The sequence below is a fragment of the Ptychodera flava genome, chromosome 11 (genome assembly GCF_041260155.1).
Source record: "Ptychodera flava strain L36383 chromosome 11, AS_Pfla_20210202, whole genome shotgun sequence".
Classification (NCBI taxonomy): domain Eukaryota; kingdom Metazoa; phylum Hemichordata; class Enteropneusta; family Ptychoderidae; genus Ptychodera; species Ptychodera flava.
In genome coordinates, this window is record NC_091938.1 from 26,207,698 (window position 1) to 26,228,833 (window position 21,136).

The 21,136-nt window shown below is 37.2% G+C and overlaps 2 protein-coding genes across 2 annotated transcripts in view; both read left to right on the forward strand.

Annotated features, from left to right (window-relative positions):
• Positions 1-5,805, forward strand: part of LOC139144442 (low-density lipoprotein receptor-related protein 1-like) — a 144,823-nt gene extending 139,018 nt beyond the window's left edge. The window contains 1 exon segment of the mRNA XM_070715142.1: positions 1,212-5,805. Within this exon segment, the coding sequence (XP_070571243.1) occupies positions 1,212-1,424 (213 nt within the window). The 3' untranslated portion in view covers positions 1,425-5,805.
• Positions 5,806-14,084: 8,279 nt separating this feature from the next.
• Positions 14,085-20,088, forward strand: LOC139143947 (uncharacterized). The gene is made up of 2 exons (XM_070714568.1): positions 14,085-14,117; positions 16,551-20,088. The coding sequence occupies exon 2, from the start codon at positions 16,567-16,569 to the stop codon at positions 18,568-18,570; it is 2,004 nt and encodes a 667-aa protein (XP_070570669.1). The 5' UTR covers positions 14,085-14,117; positions 16,551-16,566; the 3' UTR covers positions 18,571-20,088.
• The last annotated feature ends 1,048 nt before the right edge of the window (positions 20,089-21,136 follow it).

Consider the following 21,136-nt stretch of genomic DNA (forward strand, 5'->3'; position numbering starts at 1 on the left):
AATGTGAATAAATTTTGATATCAGATAATTACAAAGAGATGCAGCCAATGGGCTTTTCATGTACTGCATGTGTTGAATTTTGTCAAAGTAGATTTCGGTCAGTCATTCCGGCCTGTCAATCCTTACTCGTAACAATTCTGAACCTGTTCAACTCCTATTCCTGGTAGACATGTCCTCTACCATATTTATAACAGAGGGTTCAGGTCAAACGATGATGGTGAAAGGGGTAAATAACTATTTTCAGAGATTCACGTAATCAAGAAAACACCAGTACATACACTTTGAAGGAGATGTTGTGGTTGTAAGTATCATAGGCATCAAGGCGACTTTGTTGCGACTTTCCTATGAATTGAGGTGTTACAGTTTCAGGGACTGATGCAAGAGTGACTGTCCGCCATTTAATAGGTTCCAAAGGGCCTCCAGAGGGCGCCCTCTGAAAAAGTTGGTTGTACTTGTTTGTTTGTGGAATGATCTGCAGAAATGAATCTTGAATTGATGTGAAAGTGGCTGTAAAAAAATTCGCAAAATGGATATCGATTTGGCTTGTCGTAATGTGGCTTGTTTGGTTTTGATGTGGTCTCCTGAGCGAAGACATCATCATTTTCAAATCGTTCAGTTTGTGTTTTTTTTCTCTCTTTCTTTCTTTATCTTCCAAACATGCAGCTGGATGTAAATTTTTCCAATCAGCTTTACGACACTGTAAACTATAACGAAAACACGCCCATGACGACAACCCTGGAAGTATCCGAGTCCCAATATTCTGAAACTACGCCAATCGCAACAGCGACTTTGGAGGAGCTGGAGGGGAAAGATTCAGAAGTTTAACAAATGTATTTGTAAATTCTTGTGTAATCATTTAATATTCTTTTTTTTTTTTCTTTAGGACTTTTTTCACCCTGCAACACGTCTTATTCTTTTTTGGCACACCTTTTCCTGGAACTTTTTTCGTGACACCGTGGCATCTGTGGTTTTCAAACCATGCTGCATGACTGTCCTACGACCTTGTGTCCCTACCCCAGTGTAATAATCTTCTTTTTTCCTTCTTTCTGAATGTCAAACTTGGTTTCTAAGATTTCTTTTTTTTTCTGCAGAAACTTTCGTGGTTCAAGTAAGTTGCAAGCAGATTGTGTGTGTGTTTCAGCGCTTTCCCTCCCCCATCATGCATCTGATTAACGGTTTGTTTCTTGTGTGTTTCCTCCACTCTGAAACAGGCCACCAACTTTTCAAACCCGATGTACGACACTCTGTACAGCGGGGGCGCCAGTGCTGCGTCTTCACTGACGAGTATAGAAGACAAGAAGGACTCTTTACTCTTAAAGCCAGAGGATGAGACCAGTCCTCTCAATCCGGAAGAAGAAGGGGATGATTACAACGATCCGGATGCTATGGATAATGCCAAAGAAAATTATCCAATTCTGCAGTAAAATAATATTATAGAGCTCCGTGCAAAATTATACAAGATAACAAAACTGGAATTTGGTCCTGAGAACAAGACGTCAGATGTTCTTTTGTATAGCCAGTATCTACTTATGAAAACTGTTGTAGGGTACCAAGTCAAGTCAAATATCGTGTAATGTAAATAAACGTGTAGCTTTCGCTTATGAAAGACTTTGAAGATAAAAGAGCTCTGATAACTGCAGCTATGTAATTTGAATTATTTTTATTTTAAAGTGTGATGACTTCAGAGCAGAGCGTAGGAAGCGATTGACATGCATTGATTTGAAAAACTGGTGTGATTTTTGCAAATAACATTTTTAATTGTTTTTAATTCAAAAATCTTGGAAATTTAGCATGGTGCTATACATTTGCAGGTTGGCGTCGAGTATTTAGCATCGGATGTTCAGAGTCTTTTGCTTTATTTATTTATTTCTCTTTTCCCAAAGAATGGATGGAAGGATTACCGGTAGTAGACTTTTATCGGAAGATGTAGCTTGTTGGAAAATTTGCAGTTTTGTTTTATATTTGTAGAGAGTTTTGAGGGAGAGCATAGTTATTGTCAAGGTGTGTTGGGAAAGGACTGTACAAAGAGAGTCGAAAATTTTAACCCTGATATTTTTGTCTATAATTTTGAGGCTACAAGTACCTGCGTACACAGAGAAATATCTGGCAACCCTAAATATATGACACACACTGTGCAGCTAGAGTTAAAGGCCGTGACCCTTGACTTTTGACCCCTTAATCTTTCTTGCATGTTCTGGCTTCAACACCTTGATGAGTAGATCTTTATTTCTCAGAATTTACCTGACAATGAGTACACTTCCTTCAAAGAAGGCGTGAGGTCACTCATCGGGGAAAATATCCCACCAGGGTTATTTTAAATTTCTTCAGAACATGAGAAAAAAAGCAAATCTTGCCAGAAATTTTTCGGACTTCTATCAATACAGTATTTACAGAACAATTGATAAATGTGAGTAATTTTGTGGTTGGTGTTGTTAAAAATAATTGCTTGAAAAAAATTTGTTCTGTGTGTGAATGTCACTGAAAGTACATACAGTAGGTGCTTATACAAGTTTACAATCTCTTGCCATTTTACCTACTGTAACAAACAATAGTTTTACCATCTGATATGCAGGATGTCGTTTGTATTGTTTGTTTATCATATTCTGGTAACGTTATTCAAGTTCTTTCAGTACGCAAAGAAATGTGAAATTTTATCACGCTTACCGGTATCCATGAATTTTAACAGATTGCACAGTATAAAACAAGGTAACAAATATACTTATTGTCATTTCCAAAAGTCTTGCAATTCAAGAGATTATTTTGTGAGACGTTAAACTTTTGCAATATCGCAATATACCACTTTCAAAATGCCAGTTGTAATTTCCAACCAACTGCCCGTCTGGTTGTACCTGTACACCCCTGATTTTATTCACACACGGAATATTCCACAATCCAAAACACAGGCACTGCACCAACACATCTGTATATACCTCATAGCTAGACTTTCAAAGGACGTTTGTTATTCTCATCATATTACATTATTCGAGTCTCTCACCACAGTAATGATTGGAATAAAATAAGTAATCAGCACTTCGGTATGTAGGAAACAAACTTTTTCTTTTGATCACAGGGTGTGAAAAGAAATTTGAAAAAAAGTTGCATTGAAACTCTTGGCATTATGACATTTGACAAGGTCAGTGTTAGCAAGAGACCCTAAGTACCGAATACTGAGTTTCTTTGATCTTGAACCAATTTGTACATAAGTCTTAAATATTCTAAGATGAAACCCTAAGGATGGACAGTCAGTTTAGGACGCCCAGACCCAATATTTGGACCCAGGCTAAGCTTGTCTACCCTCTTTTCTACTCATAACAAAAGTCTGGAATTGCAAATAAGAAAATCCTTAATATATGTACATTTGCCACGCATGTTTATCTGATCAACCACAAAATTACAGTGCCACCTGGTGAAATGGCCAATCAGCCTCCATACTCACAAGTTGGTGACAGACCAATCAAATGACCTGATACTTTTTTCATTATTCCCGAGTAGCCAATCAAGGCAACAGAATTGTCTAGATAACCGAGAGAGACCAAACAAAGGGGTTTGACCCTTTGACCTGCACACCACTGATTCTTTGTAAACTTGTCCGCACTCACTGGTGGTGGCAAGGTTTCTACCAAACCACATTTGTGAAAGGCATATACTTTATATTTATGCTCCGCAAAAAATATCTTTGATTGCCGATATGTAGGATTAGTGGCTTGTTTCGCTACTTATGTGTAGCCAAAACACGCTGTAATCATGATAGTTCTATTTTTTGAAGTATTTATTGCATGGTGTGCATTCATGAATTAGTTCACCAATACAGCATACTTTTACATCCTTGAGAAAAAATCCGAAATGCATATTCCTTGATGTAGATTTTGTAGATGGTGGTCAACGAAGACCTTCATTTTCTGAACAGCTATTTACTATATATAAGTGGCACCGCGTACGATTTGTTACAGCTGTGTTAGACTCACCTAGCATTTCTTCCTTCAAAGCTCAGGTGACTTAAAAAATGTACGGGAGGAAATTTAGAAATTATGTAAATCTCTGTACCAAAGATGAGAGGGAAAGAGGCAAACGATATTTTAGTAATTTTTAATCAGTCGGGAGAAATTTTATTCTTTTATCTGTAAGTTAAGTGACTGGAAACAAAATGTAGAGTGATATAGGTAAGTCTCACAGCTGTGTCATCTTTGGTTTCATAGGTGTTATCAGCAATGCAAGCTCCTACAATGCAAATTAGTCCTGCTATCATGCCATATTTGGTTGTACTTACCTTATAAGGGAGATGGTTATTTGCATATTTCCAAATGTGGCGAGTGTTTATTGTCAGGGCACTTCAGTTTTGAGTGGTCGCACCTTATAAGGAGAGAAAAGGTGTTTGCGATTTTACCAAATATGGTAAATTATGCCCCACTGAAGTGCTGCACGTTTGACAGAGTTCTTTTTCAGCATATTTTTTGAAATATACTGAATGCTGACAGTAAAACACGGTGGCAGCGTAGTAAAATTCCAGCTTGCCGTATATTTATGTAGACTTACTAGCCAGACACATTACATTAATCTTGGATTTTTCATTTACTCTGATGTTGAACTGATGAGAGTACATTCAACCTTGATGACTCGTTACTTTTGATTGTTGAAAATTCAACCAGCTTGATTCTACGTTGTTGTGTTCTGTAGTCAGTAGGACCTTGACTAAACCAGAGTTTCTGTTCATTTGGTGCAGATAACTTCCCAGGAACCCAAGCTATTGTTATCTGCATCATACATAGTTTGTTTAAATATTTGTTTCTGTATTTATAAGGGCGCAATATTTTTTATATTCCTTCATTCTGTTTTTACAAAGTTTAGCCTCCTTTTCATGGTTATGAAGTACGGCCAGTGTTGTATGTAATGGTTCAAATATGTGTATTAAAAAGTTTGGGGATTTGGGGTTACAAAGGCACTTCAAAAGTTTTTTTTTTATGTGTGTGTGATCAGTGTGACACAACGGGGAGAGTGTCAATATCCCTGAGTAAAGTACGCAGATTTTCACCTGCCCACATACTAGTAAAGTTTAATTGCTATGGGCCATGGATAATTAAAGCATGCACACGGTAAATGCAACTGATTGCGTTTGGCCTCAATCCCCCTCCCCCTCCGTCCTAAATGAAAGTTTGGAAGAGTGGAAATCCAACCAATCCTCAGTCTGTATCAGCATACTTACAATCAGTAATTACGTCACGCGATGAAGTTGCAACAAATTGTAACAATGCGGTAACACACCGAATCTTTGTAATCTGATTAATACGGGCATACCTATAACTCTTTCCTTTTGTAACACAATTTATGCCGTTTAACTTTATGCCTTCTTTGTCTTTGTGCTTTCATACATAATATATCGTATTTGCCTTAAAATCACTCACCGATCTGGTATCTTAAAATCACATCTGAATCTTGCATTAAAGAATGCTGGTCATGCACCGGTGCCACACTGGCCTGGTACACACCAAACAACATAGCATGATGTTTTGCGATACATAAAAACATGTAGCGAGATGTTGTGATATAAAAATATGTAGTGCCATTTTTGCGCAGGGTAATCAAAATACATCCAAATCCCCTCTCCCTGCCCCCTTAACGCAGAAATTGCATTTGCAGTGCGCATGTTTTAATTATCCACGGCCCCTAAGTCAAAACAAACTCGGCTGATGTGTTTTGTTGTTTTACAAACAGAAGAATCTGTATTTATTTGAAAAAATTTCCCTGCAATAGTGGATTGTGATGGTCATTTTATTTTGAGAAATAAACATTAAAGGCTCGCAAAAATGACATTCATCTGGTGTAAAGTATCAATTTGTGTGTGAGTCGTCATGTGATTTATATTTCAAGCATATTCAGAATAAAAATACCAGAAAGTACTGTGCAATGTTATTCCTATTTATCCGTAACTAGTATTCTCTGCACTCCTTTTAGATACAACTTACAGTGGCAATGACCCTTGTGCATTTATATAGTTCAGGTCGAATGTGTTGAATGAAACGTTAGCTGTATGGAAGACTCAACTTCAGTTTGGTAATTATGAAAGTCTTAAAGGGCCAGCACAGCTTTACATTATGATTTTTTTTGCCCCTGTTGTTGTTTTTAATGTCAACAACAGTTAATTTCTTGTCCTACTCGCCAGAGTGTGTTGATATACACTGTGAGTATTCAGCTTGTCAATTCGGCCTGTACATGTGTAGATTGTATTGTAGCCAACTGAATTCTGGTCCAGACTAGAATTCCAATGTAAACAACTTAAGAGCATACTTAATTTACACGTATACAATGAATGTGTTGACATTAGCCTATACACCAATAGTCCTTGGGCTGGAGGGGCCCACCGTGCACCCCCCCACATCCCTACTACTTGGGTATTTTTTTGGTCTTTAGGACCTGCTGAACAAGAAAAAAGATGTTAACATTGGATATTTTGGGATGCACTACCTATCTGGGCTGGTTTTTGATTTGCATGTACCGCAAAAAATGGCAAAAAATGGGTAGGGGTGAGGGGTACTATATCCTCCCCTACATTGAGTAAACTAGCATGAAATAGCACAAACCATACATTTTTGAAAAGCTGAGATTCTGCTCTTTATGAGAAACACAACTTTAGCAAAATTAATTTGTGTACATAGAATAGGACGACTTTAAATGAATTTTTTTGACAAGTTTGAAATTTTTTACCCAAAATACCATGTAACAATTGTGATTTACTTGTTATTAAGCAAGATTTTGACAGCTTTTTGTGTTTGATTTATTTGTTCCCACATATTAAACAAGAAAAAAAGTGTTAACATTAGATATTTAACTATACACTACTTCTCTTGAGTCAATTTTGAATTTGCGTGTATCTGTATGGGGTGTGCAAAAGCTAGGGGTAGGGGTACAACATTCTTTCCTTCATGAAGTAAACTGGCTTGAAATGCCATATACCTTATAGTTTTAGAAAGCTTAGATACTGGTCTTTCTAAAATGCATAAAGTTTTAGTGAAAAAATATGACGTCATAGAATTGGATAACTTTAAATCGATTTTTTCTGGTAATTCAGTATTTTTAACCGGAAGAAAATACGATAACTATTGTTTCCTCCTTATGAAGCAAATCAAACACATTTATGGATCTTATTTACTAATTGCAATGTGCTGAAGAAGAAAATAAATGTCAAAATTGGGTATGTACCATGCATTATTGTCTCTAGTCACTTAAAATAGCAAGTTTTGCTACATTGGTATATCGTGAATGGGCATTTTATGTTATGCAATGAACTAATGCACAGCCTTAAAAAGAAGACTCGAAAACGTGCACACATAGTCATATTGCCATTTTCTCCTTCAAGTAAATAGATTATTGACGACTGTCTATTGTGATAATTTAATTTTTAAATATTTTTCTATAAAATAATTTTGTTAAGGCGTATTTGGAAAATTGTCTATGCCTCCTTGTCTTACTTTATATATAGCAAGCATTACTAACAATCTATTAGGCCGAGGCTAGAGGGGGCGTCTACGTGCACCTCCCCCGCCCCCTCACCCCACAGGATAACAAACCTGTAATTTTCAGAAGCCTTGGGATCCCTAGAATAAGAAATGGAATTTTAACAGACAAAATATAGGGACTCAATAGCTGTTACGGTAATGTTTTGAAGGGTACCACAAAATCACGATTTTGTGACCCCGTGCATTTTTGTCAAACCTGTCTTCTTGTACGTGATCTGCTGAGCTTACTGTTTAACATGACCTAGATTATGGGGTATCATTAGAAAGGTGATTTATTCTTCTTGAAATGGTATATAGCAATATGCAATATCTTCGATAGTTTTCATGAAATAGGGCCAAACCTTACCCCTTACCCCAAAGTTTTATGTCACAAATTACTGTCAAAACTAATCTAAATTCCACCAATTATTTACCTCTACATAATACAAAAGGCAATACTGTGTAATAACTTTGTATTATTTGCTACAGGTACAAGTAGAAACTTGGAATAAACTTTTAACAGAAAAAATATTGGGATCCTGTAGCTGTAACAGTCATATTTTGAAGGGTACCAAAAAATAATAGTATTACTGACTCGCATTCGTTTTTGTTAAACCTGTCTTAAACCTGTCTTCTTGTAAGTCTTCTGCTGAGCTTATTTTGAGCATAATGAGGCCAATGGGGTACCATTAGAAAGTTAATTTACTCTTCTTGAAAAGGATATGTTGCAATATGCAATATCTTCTATAATTTTCATGAAATAAGATCAAAACTTACCCCATACCCCAACGTTTTATGTCACAAATTACCATCAAAACTAATCTCAAATTCTACCAATTATTTTCCTAGACACATTACAAAAGCAATTCTTTGTATAAAATATATTTTTTTGGTACAGGGACATGTCAAAAATATGAGTTACACTTTTAAGAGACAAAATATGGTATTGAATGACTGTTACTGGCATGTTTTGAAGGGTACCGTGAAGTCAGAGTATTACCGACTCGCATATGTTTTGTTAAATGTGTCGTCTTGTAAGTTTTCTGCTGAGCTTACTTTTTACCATAGCCTAGATTATGGGCTGCCATTGGAAAGACAATTTATTTGGCCTTTAAATGACTATTGTAATATACAATATCTTCTATAGTTTTTATGAAATAGGATCAAACCTTACCCCATACCCCAAAGTTTTATGTCACAAATTACTGTCAAAACTAATCCTAAATTCTACCAATTATTTACCTAGACATTATACAAAGGGCAATGCTTTATATCAAATTTGTTTTATTTGATACAGGTAAATGTTAGAAACTTGAAATAAACTTTTAACAGAAAAATATCCAGATGCTGTAGCTGTAACAGTCATATTTTGAATGGTACTGCAAAATCACAGTACTGCCAACTCGCATACATTTTTGTTAAACCTGTCTTCTTGTAAGTCTTCTACTGAGCTTACTTTTTAACATAATGTAGCAAGTTGGGCATCATTAGAAAGGTAATTTACTCTTCTTTAAAATAATATATTGCAATATGCAATATCTTTTATAGTTTTCATGAAATAGGACCACAACTTACCCCATACCCCAAAGTTTTATATTCCAAATTACCGTCAAAACTAATCTCAAATTCTGACAACTATGACCGCAACATAATATAAAGGGCAATGATTTGTATTAAATTTAGTATATTTGCTTTAGGTTCATGTTAGAAACTTGAAACGAACTTTTAACAGAAAAAATATTGTGATGCTGTAGCTGTAATAGTCATATTTTGAAGGGTACCACAAACTCACAGTATTGCCAACTCGCATACGTTTGGTTAAACCTGTCTTATTATAAGTCATCTGTTGAGCCTATTTTTTAACATAACCCGGCTATTGAGGTATCGTTACAAAGGTAATTTTTTATTCTTTGATATGACATATTGTAATATACAATATCTTCTTAAGTATTCAGGAATAAGACCAAAACTTACCCTACACCCCTAAGTTTATATTGCAAATTACTATCACTACTAATCTCAAATTCTACCAAACTTTTACCTAGACATACTACAAAAGGCAATGATTTGTATGAAATCTGTTTTATTGGCTACAGAGACATGTTACAAATATTAGATAGACTTTTAACAGACAAAATATTGGGAATGAATGGTTGTTGCTGTCATGTTTTGAAGGGTACTGTAAAGTCTAAGTCTTGCCCACTCGTATGTGTTTTTGTTTAAATGTGACATCTTGTAAGTCATCTGCTGAGCTTACTTTTACTCTAACCTATCTTATAGGCTATCATTGGAAAGAAAATTTATTTTGCCTTAAAGTGACATAATGTAATGTGAAATATCTTTAATAGTTTTCATGAAATAGGACCAGACTTGTCCCATATCCCAAATTCGCAAACTGCAAAGTTTTCGAACAGATGTAGTTTGCAAAATAAAACTAAGGGCTGGGGTAAGTTTTTTTCCATTTCATTACAATTCAGATGATAATGCACTTTATCATATGCTAAAATAAAGAGTGATAAAAGCTTTGTAATGATACCCGACAATCTGCGTTACGGATAAAATAAAGGTTGGTAGATAAATTTCATGGAAACTTGTTTAATAAAATTTCACGGGTTTCAACAACATATATCCTGCTATCTTCAAACTATGATGCTAACAACTATTAAATCACAATAATTATCCTGTTAATGGTATCTTTCATAGTTGGAAATGTCTCTGTAACAAATAAAAAAGGTTTCATACTAAGTTTGTCTTTTTTATAGAATATATCGAAATTAAATGCTAGTTTTGCTAGTTTTGACAGTAATTTGTGACATAAAACTTTGGGTATGGGGTAAGGTTTGATCCTATTTCATGACAACTATAGAAGATATTGCATATTACAATATGTCATTTAAAGCCAAATAAATTGTCTTTCTAATGACAGCCCATAATTTAGGCTATGGTAAAAAGTAAGCTCAGCAGAAAACTTACCAGACGACACATTTAACAAAAACATATGCGAGTCGGTAATACTCTGACTTCACGGTACCCTTCAAAACATGCCAGTAACAGTCATTCAATACCAATATTTTGTCTCTTAAAAGTCTAACTCATATTTTTGACATGTCCCTGTACCAAATAAAATATATTTTATACAAAGAATTGCCTTTTGTAATGTGTCTAGGAAAATAATTGGTAGAATTTGAGATTAGTTTTGATGGTAATTTGCGACATAAAACGTTGGAGTATGGGGTAAGTTTTGATCTTATTTCATGAAAACTGTAGAAGATATTGCATATTGCAACATATCCTTTTCAAGAAGAGTAAATTAACTTTCTAATGGTACCCCATTGGCCTCGTTATGTTCAAAATAAGCTCAGCAGAAGACTTACAAGAAGACAGGTTTAACAAAAACGAATGCGAGTCAGTAATACTGTTATTTTTTTGTACCCTTCAGAATATGACTGTTACAGCTACAGGATCCCAATATTTTTTCTGTTAAAAGTTTATTCCAAGTTTCTACTTGTACCTGTGACAAATAACACAAAGTTAATACACAGTATTGCCTTTTGTATTATGTATAGGTAAATAATTGGTGGAATTTAGATTAGTTTTGACAGTAATTTGTGACGTAAAACTTTGGGGTAAGGGGTAAGGTTTGGCCCTATTTCATGAAAACTATCGAAGATATTGCATATTGCAATATACCATTTCAAAGAAGAATAAAAAAACTTTCTAATGGTACCCCATAAGCTAGGTCATGTTAAACAGTAAGCTCAGCAGATGACGTACAAGAAGACAGGTTTGACAAAAATGCACGTGGGTCACAAAATCGTGATTTTGTGGTACCCTTCAAAACATGACCGTAACAGCTATTGAGTCCCTATATTTTGTCTGTTAAAATCCCATTTCTTATTCTAGGGATCCCAAGGCTTCTGAAAATTACAGGTTTGTTATCCTGTGGGGTGAGGGGGGGAGGTGCACGTAGACGCCCCCTCTAGCCTCGGTCTAATAGATTGTTAGTAATGCTTGCTATATTAAGTAAGACAAGGGGGCATAGACAATTTTCCAAATAAGCCTTAACAAAATATTTTATAGAAAAATATTTAAAAATTAAATTATCACAATAGACAGTCGTCAATAATCTATTTACTTGAAGGAGAAAATGGCAATATGACTATGTGTGCACGTTTTCGAGTCTTCTTTTTAGGCTGTGCATTAGTTCATTGCATAACAATAAAATGCCCATTCACGATATACCATGTAGCAAAACTTGCTATTTTAAGTGACTAGAGACAATAATGCATGGTACATACCCAATTTTGACATTTATTTTCTTCTTCAGCACATTGCAATTAGTAAATAAGATCCATAAATGTGTTTGATTTGCTTCATAAGGAGGAAACAATAGTTATCGTATTTTCTTCCGGTTTAAAAATACTGAATTACCAGAAAAAATCGATTTAAAGTTAGCCAATTCTATGACGTCATATTTTTTCACTAAAACTTTATGCATTTTAGAAAGACCAGTATCTAAGCTTTCTAAAACTATAAGGTATATGGCATTTCAAGCCAGTTTACTTCATCAAGGAAAGAATGTTGTACCCCTACCCCTAGCTTTTGCACACCCCATACAGATACACGCAATTCAAAATTGACTCAAGAGAAGTAGTGTATAGTTAAATATCTAATGTTAACACTTTTTTCTTGTTTAACATGTGGGAACAAATAAATCAAACACACAAAAAGCTGTCAAAATCTTGCTTAATAACAAGTAAATCACAATTGTTACATGGTATTTTGGGTAAAAATTTCAAACTTGTCAAAAAAATTCATTTTAAAGTCGTCCTACTCTATGTACACAAATTAATTTTGCTAAAGTTGGTGTTTCTCATAAAGAGCAGAATCTCAGCATTCCAAAACTGTATGGTTTGTGCTATTTCACGCTAGTTTACTCAATGTAGGGGAGGATATAGTACCCCCTACCCCTACCCATTTTTCGCCATTTTTTGCGGCACATGCAAATCAAAAACCAGCCCAGATAGGTAGTGCATCCCAAAATATCCAATGTTAACATCTTTTTTCTTGTTCAGCAGGTCCTATTAAGAACAAAAAAAATACCCAAGTAGTAGGGATGTGGGGGGTGCACGGTGGGCCCCTCCAGCCCACGGACTACAATAGTAGGTGTTTTACAGTGGGGAGCGGCGCAGATTTGATGAAATGGAATCTTGGAATGCATTGGAAATTACAAAGCCCCAGACAGACCCAGCCGCACAAACACAGCACACTGGGTATAAAATGTGAATTAACAAAAACTACCAAAGTCGCAGTATGGTGACAAAACAACCAGAAAATATTACTTGATTGTAGCAAGTTGACGAGGGCTTTCTCACCCATCACAGGCAACTGACTGTGCATTTGGTAAATGTAGCCAATTACAGACATCGGGGAGCTCAATACAAAAAACTAATAATAATAATATAATGTAAAATAAAAAGTCGAGCATGCAGATAACATATCAAAATACTGTGGTGACAAGAAACATTGGTCAATGGCCTAAGTCCGAAGTGCCATGTTTGTGTGGTGCTGTATTGTCTGGGGGGGGCTATATAATTTCCAATGCGTTCTAAGATATCATTAATTAGTAAAAAGCCGTAATTAAACAGGAAACTAGTTGTTCAATGTGATTAGAATTTGTGCATTGTTTATTATTTTCATCTTTGAGAACCAACCACTAGTAAAGCAATATTTGAAACAAGTGTACATTTTTAGGAACAAAGTAGGTGATATATACTACAACCTTATTAATATCCAGCTCTACTTAAACGTCAAATCTGCACTGCTCCTCACTGTAACATGCTTTTGGGAGCAGCACAAGAACTCACAATTGACGTACAAAAAATTAGTCAAAGTTGCAGCTACTGACTCGCCAGATTCCCCTATAGAGCTTCGTTTGGTATTTATGAAACATCCTCAAATTTATGTCTCACTTCCTCGAAATAACGTGTTAATACAATAAAAATATCATTGCAGTAATTATTATATGAATTAGTTTCAATTGTCATATTCATGAACCAATTGTAGTGACTACAATGCCTTAGTTTTACTGCATATCAACCTCTGGGGACTGAGTTCTTTGTGAATTGAAAGGGAAAATTCATTATACCGGCCATATTGTTTTCATGGAACATGCATAAAAGTTCAAATTTCCACAAAGTTTTCCATCAACAGCCAACTTTCAGAGATTGCATCTGGTAAATCGAGCTCACAATCAAATTTATCCATACATTTCATAGCAAGGAGATGCACATTTCTCCAGTTTAACATGATAAATTATGACTGAAATTAATAAATTAAACACAGTGATATAACTAGTGAAAGTAATGTGAAAATACATCTATTTGGACTCCAAAGTAGATGAATCGTGTGGCAAGTAGTTCATCTCATCAGCATAGCCACAATACATCTAAATATAAATCAAGTTTAATGTGATCAAACAACTCAAATACGGGAGAAATTTGACTGTCGTCAGAAAACGGACAACTTAACCAATTAAGAACGACAGGGTCACGCACATTTACCGTAGAGGGCGCTATAATAATTTCCGGGTCAACTGTCAGGGACGAGTTGGGACGCAACCCAGAGGTATGTAAATCATCGACGAATATGGTATTTTTATTGTTACGCTCGAACGTAGGAGTTTGAGTCCAGTTTTCTACAGGTGAGACATTTTAGTGTGGCATATGTTTGTCTCGTGATGTATTATAAAATCATAGCATTAAGAATGAGAACGGCATTTTATCAAAGTTGATCCATGATCGAAGGTCGGTCACTTGCATTCATAAGTGTAAACAGTGTACACGTGATGGTATTGACTATTGGTACCTTTGAAAGCGATGGTTTTGGTTCTTTGGACAGTGGAAAGCTGTACCGAAGGTTATTTTCGATGCTATTAATCACTCAAATAAACCAATTGGGCAGAAACATGAAGGTAGCACACCTTATAGGGAGAAGATAATGCCCGCGATTGCTGCCTGTGGAGGATTCCGATTATATTCCGCTGTTTACAGTAAAACTCTACTTTAATGGCCTTAATTCATGCATATCTGCACCAAGTATTCTCTGATGTCCATACTTCTACTCATAATGAATCACTACCTCCCGATGGGATCTAAAAGAGAGCGGTTAATATCTTGGAATTGCCTGACCTAATCATCCCCATCAGCTGGCTCCACCATGGAGGTGGAAGGGGGAGAGTCTACCTCCATGGCTGTACCAGCTACAGAGGAGGATTATCAATTTGTTTGCAGAAATATGGAGGTAGTAGCGGAGACTACCTCCATGCTAGAAACAACCAGCAACAGTGACAGCTCATATTCAGAAGGACATGCTTTTACCATTATAAATATACCATCCTCAGTCCTAGTTCTCAGTAGTTCTTGCCAGGGTATGGAGGTAGTCTCCCTTTCCCTTTAGTGTACCTAGTGGAGGTAGTGGTCCATCAATGTTTATTTTTTAGATAAAATTAATAAACGTCCCTCTTCCAGGTGGTTTTATCAGATCCGATGCCCTGTTCAGGTCATTAGGCAAATAACAGAGAATGTGAGGGTTTTGATAGCCCCTCAGTTCAGACTTATGTGTCATGATGTTTAATATTTGTAAAAGCCTAGTACCTACATCTTTATGCATTCCTTTCTCTTTTCATGCTTCTACCCACACTATGCTCCGCTGTCAGCGACGCGGAGCTTATCAAATAGGTTGATTTTCCGTCGTCGTCCGTCGTCGTCGTCCGTCGTCCGTCAACAATTGCCTTCTCCTCTGAAACCGCAAGTCCAATTGCTTTGAAATTGTATATGCAGTTCACTTGGGGTGACCTCACTTAAGTTTGTTCAAATTGTGGTGATATTTGCATATTTGTATTTTTGGGGCATTTTCTGCTGTTTTTGGTAAAAAAATCTACTTCTCTGAAACCGCTCGTCCGATTGCTTTAAATTTAATATGCAGTTTACTTAGGGTGACTACAGTCAGATTGTTCAAATCGTGGTGAAATTTGCATATTTGTATTTTAAAGGCAATTTTTGTCATTTTTGGTAAAAAAAATCTTTAAAATCTTCTTCTTCAAAACTGCTGGTCAGATAGCTTTGATATTTGGTACATATGTCCCTAGGGATGATCTATATTCAGATTTATTCAAATTGTGCAGAAATATGCAAATTTGCATTTTTAAGACAATTTTTGCCATTTTGGTCAAAAATGTTTTTTTCAAAAAGTACTGGTCTGATAGTTTTGAAATTTGGTATACAGGTTTCTATAGATGACTTAGTAATATATATTGAATTTCTGATGAAATCTGTAATTTTGTATTTTTGGGGCAATTTATGCTAGCAATATTCTTCACCCAAAAATATTGTCTAATTAAATTCAAATGTAGCCACATACGTCACTTGTACATGTACAAGTGAAACATCAGGCAAAGACAAATATCAAAACAGGTAGAACCATTTTGTTTCTTGGGTGTGGAGGATTAGGAGGAACTTGTCAGAAGGTTGAAGAGAAAAAAAATATCTTGATCACGAGCTTGAGAAGAAAATAGACTGACTATAGAGAAAAAATTTGATTTGCTGCTACATTAATTTCATCCACACCACCCTGGATATCAATTGGTTCTTTTCTCAGCACAACAACTTGACAATGATGTTGGTTTGATAGTGGTATAACAAGAGAACAGGCTAAATTAAAGTATGGTAACAGGTGAAAGTGTGTCAATTTTAACCCTTTGAGCGCCAAAGTCAATTTATGTCACCTTTACAAAATATACCCCAGTCAATTTTTTTCACATTTTTGCCAAAATTTTGATAAAAACTGTAACCAATGATATGTGATGTCCATTTGGTCCAAAATTATCAAAAAATTACAGAAAATTCATAAAAATTGGTAAAATTTTGCACTAAAATTTTGGTGGGAAAAAATTACAGCGCTCAAAGGCCTTAATATGTGAACAAAGAGCTATTTTTTCCCCATTTGTCAATGACATGAGGTATAAAGTTGCTGTAAAAGTTTTGTTGTTTCTCTCCACAGGATCAGGGTGTCCACAATGAATGTTGATGTCCAATTGGTGCCTACATCTACTGCTAGCCCCGATGAGGGCAGCCTGGAACTCTTTACCTGTGATATCTGCAGCCAGACCTTCACATCGCATCTCAATTTGACGGTACACAAGCAAACTCATGAATCTGAGAACCAGTACAAATGCTCCTACTGCAGTAAGATGTTCTCAAGGCGGTCCTATTGGAGGGTTCACGAACTCGGGCACAGTCGGCCGTTCCGCTGCGAGCTGTGCAACCAGTCGTTCACCCGTCAGTATAATCTTACGGTGCATCTCCGCGTTCACACCGGTGAGAAACCGTACAGGTGCGATGAGTGTGGCCAGAGCTTCACCAGACAGTACACGTTGGTGCTGCATAAGCGCATGCACAGTGGAGAGAAACCCCATGAGTGTCCGGTGTGCAATCGCCGCTTCAGCCGCATGCAGACGATGAGGTCCCATGTGAAGACTCACAGCTCGGAGCACATCTGCAGCAAGTGTAACTTGGCGTTCCCCAACAGGGAAAAACTGGACCGTCACATCATGACCCACCACAAAGGCGACAAACCCTACATCTGTAACATCTGTGGATTCCGGTGTTCATTTTCAAGCTCTCTCCAGAGGCACAAACAGAAACACAAACTAGAGGAACAGACGAGCCCCCCAGCGATGCCCGTAATCGACAAGCTGATGCCCAACCCAGAGATGATGCACCCTGCTCAAGTCACACGTCTTGAACAAAACATTGGGTTCCTACGCGACCAGCAAGAGCATGCGCCCAGTGTCAACAGACCTCACAACGACAATCCCGAGGGAGATTTCTCACGCATATCACCAATTGCCGCTGGGGGTGCATCCAGTGTAACCCCTCATGAACCCAGCTGGATGGTTCTGAACGACGGCCGAATCATCAATGTCGGAAATGCATCGCCTGCATTTCCACAAATTGCTCCGGAAGCTCCAGGGATGAGAAATCAGTACTTCCCATCCCAGGACACCCCTCCTACATCCTTGGGGTTACCCAGCTCCCGGGCCACGAGCTCAAGCCACTCTCCATCAGTCAGCAGTGACAACGGCAGAAGTGATGCCTTCCACCCAACCAGGAAAAATGAGGACAAGCTTACTTCGTGTATTCAAGGGAACGATATCGTCATCTCAAATGTGTGCTCCTTGACCCCCAGTAAGAATCTTCAAAGTGGAGGCTCTGGCATCGAAGGCAACAAAACCGATTCTCAAGTTTCCGAGGAATCAGACGACAATAACGCAAGTTCAGAAAACACACAGGAGAGTACCGATGCTGCTCCTTTGAATTCCTCCAGCCTGAATTGTATTGAACAGATGCTACAGAGACAAGACAGCACGGAGCATACGAAGATGACTGACGACGCCGAGAAAGCCGACAGAGACTGCATGCCAGCCAGGGACAGAACCAAAGCCACCACAAGCATAACTGGAAGTCAGAAGAGAAAAGCAAGCCTACTGCATGGGTACTTCCGAGACGTCAGCAAAGAACAGAAAGAATTAGAGGAGAGAAGCAGAAAAAGACACAGACCAATGAACACAGGGTCAGAGTTACAAAAGAGACTTTCCCATTTTACAGGAGGGGGCCTCGGTAACTGTACAAATTCTGAAGTTTTGACAATCGGATCATCGGACAGAGTGCAAACAACTGACGTCAGCACGAGCACCAGTAATACGCAGCAAAGAGACTGTGAGGATGCTAGAGGATTCCAGCATGACAAATCTAACACTGAGGGCGCTGTACGTTCAGAACCGCAATCGAACAGACCAAGGTCACAGATTGCGGTCTCGACAAGCAGTGGGCAGGCAGCCGGTAGCAGGACATGGAGATGCGAGCACTGCGGTGTCACTTTTGAGGACAACGTGATGTTCATCATTCACATGGGTTGCCATAGCAACCAGAATCCCTTTCAATGCAATAGCTGTGGAAAGCTGTGTCAGAATAGAGTGGATTTCATGTTGCATTTTATCAGCGGCAATCACCAAGGGTAACGTCAATACTGAAAATATACATGTAACAGTCATTGTCCCTTTTAAAAATAATCAGGTGTTTGAAACCAAGATGAGCTTGTCAAAGGTCACTGAGGTCAGGGTTCAAAGGGTAAAAGAATCTGATACTGAACACTCTCCATAAATGTGGCCTCGTCTCCTGCTGCTATGAGCTTGTCAGAGAGTGAATGCAACTTTATAGTCTCAAATTTCAATTTCAGAAAACAGGCTTTCCAACTCACTCTAATTTTTTACAAGCATTTTTCTTAAATATTGATGGTTTTGCCCAACTTCTTGTTATAGTCATCATCGGATTTGATAAAGTTGCCGTTCATGAAAACATATTTATATGTGGAGTATATTGCGCAGTGTAAGATAGTAAAAAGACACACTTAACAGTACCACTGAAAGAGCAGTGCATTGTGGGATATCTCAGACAACTGTAATAATCTTACAGACAGTAAGAAGGAATCAGTAATTTCAATATGATAGACTTCTCAACCATAGTTTTGTCATCTTTTTGGGTCAAATTTATCAAAAAAACGGCACAAAAATCAATTTGGTAGAGAGAAGATCACTGTTATACATATCACTTTCTCGGTCACAGTCGCCATCTTCGAATCTGTAAAAATTACCATGTTTATGCATTCCTTGACGGGACAAGTCTGTCAAAATCATGTTCAGTGATATTAGTAAGGGGTCTTTGAATCATAAATGCTCGTCTGTTAAAGCCCCCATTTCAAACGATCTTATCGCAAAAAATGCAAAAGATACAGATAATGGGCAACTGATAAACCTACCAGCAAATAGATGAAACATTCTGCAGCCAAACTAGGATTTTCACTGGTAGCAAGATAGTCCTGTTCAACAGTGACTTGATGTAAAGGGAATTTACAGCTCGTGTCAAAAGACAATAAAACACCAAGAGAGAAATTGCAACTCAATTGAAAGCTTAGAAACGTTTCAGTTTGGTACACTAAGGTAGTATGTGCCAGCAAGTCGAAAGTGTCAAGCTTTTACTCAAATTTTTATTAAAGAAACTTTCAACTATTTCCTTTTGAAATGAAGAATAAAAATCAATGGTCACCGTGCAGATTTTGGTACAAGAGAAACAAATTGCCTAATATTTACTGATACTTGAAATTCAAAATGGCTGCCATCCCTGTGTTTTATAACACTACAGAGAAACTTTACTTTTCAGCTTTCACAAAAATGTGCTGATGAAACTGTATTTGCTCCAAGAGCTTCAAAATGAGCCCCCTCCTGCCACAAGTTTAAGTCATAATTCTGAAGTATACAGCTTATTTTTTTAGATCCCTTCACTCTCCAAAGAGAATGGATATGTGTGAATCTACATCTTGTACAGCGATGTTCACTTAGAGATTTTTCAACTCGTAACAAAAATCAGACAGGTTTTATTAGTTTTTACTTGCATCAGCTTGTGAGCCTATTGGTAGTACTACATGGTGTGCATGTAAACCACTTTTTTCAAAAAATAAAGTATATACATGTACTAGACAATCATTTCTGTATATTTTGGTATCAGATGTGTGTATGTATGTACCAGTATGTGAGATCATGCATGGACGTGCATGTGCATGTGTGCACACACACACATACACACACACACACACACACACAACACATATATATGTATACACATCTACATACAGACCATGTTATGTACATGTATAGTCGAGGTAATTTACATACATACACAATCGTAGCTACAGGATGACCGCTCAACATTGTCATTATATTCAGTGTCTGATAATTTTGTCGGGCATGACTTGGAGAGTGCAAGACATCACACCCAGCGACGGTATACCACTGGATTTTGACAAGTTCACAACATACATGCACTCGCTATGGCTCATACATATATGTCGTTAACTGGTCAAAAATCTTGTGGTATACCATAAGGGGTCGTAGAAATGTCCGTCCCCAGGGGTAGGGGTGGGGGTAGGGGTGTCTTGGTCTCAGCACAGGTTTATTCTTGCATGGTTTATTTTATTAGCTCACATTTGGTGTACCAATGTGAGGTTATCGTATAAGCTGAATCAGTTCATTTGCATCTGATTTGCATGTCTGTATATTTGTGGGTATGTGCCGATGTATGTCCGTCACACACAAAGGCTCCCATACCGCCAAAGCTACCATTTCAGTATTTGGTGTACAGGTAGATGCAGGGGTTGAGATGTGAATTTGTTCAAATGAACACATCAGTGTCAAAATGTGCAAATGAAGAAGAAAAAGTGAAATCCTGCAAATGTGCAGAAGGCATGCCAGTGAAAACAGGCAAACTCCACTGATCTTGACTCATTTCCTGTCATTGTTTATGAACTGTTACATATTAACAGACCAGCTGCAACCATAGACAGTAGATGGGAGAAGACCGTTTATGCTAAACTAAGAGGGGCTTGTTTCTGCTATGCATGTTGCTAAAGTTGACCTCCAGTACCTAAAGTTAGACCTTAATTACTTTTGTCATTCTTGTTTTTCTGGTTTTAATACATTTGACTATGATATGTATTGCCAATAAAGGTTATTATCACCGGATTAACATTGA

Coding starts and splice junctions, on each gene's coding strand:
- LOC139143947 (XM_070714568.1), top strand. CDS start 16,567: ATGAATGTTGATGTCCAATTGGTGCCTACATCTACTGCTAGCCCCGAT.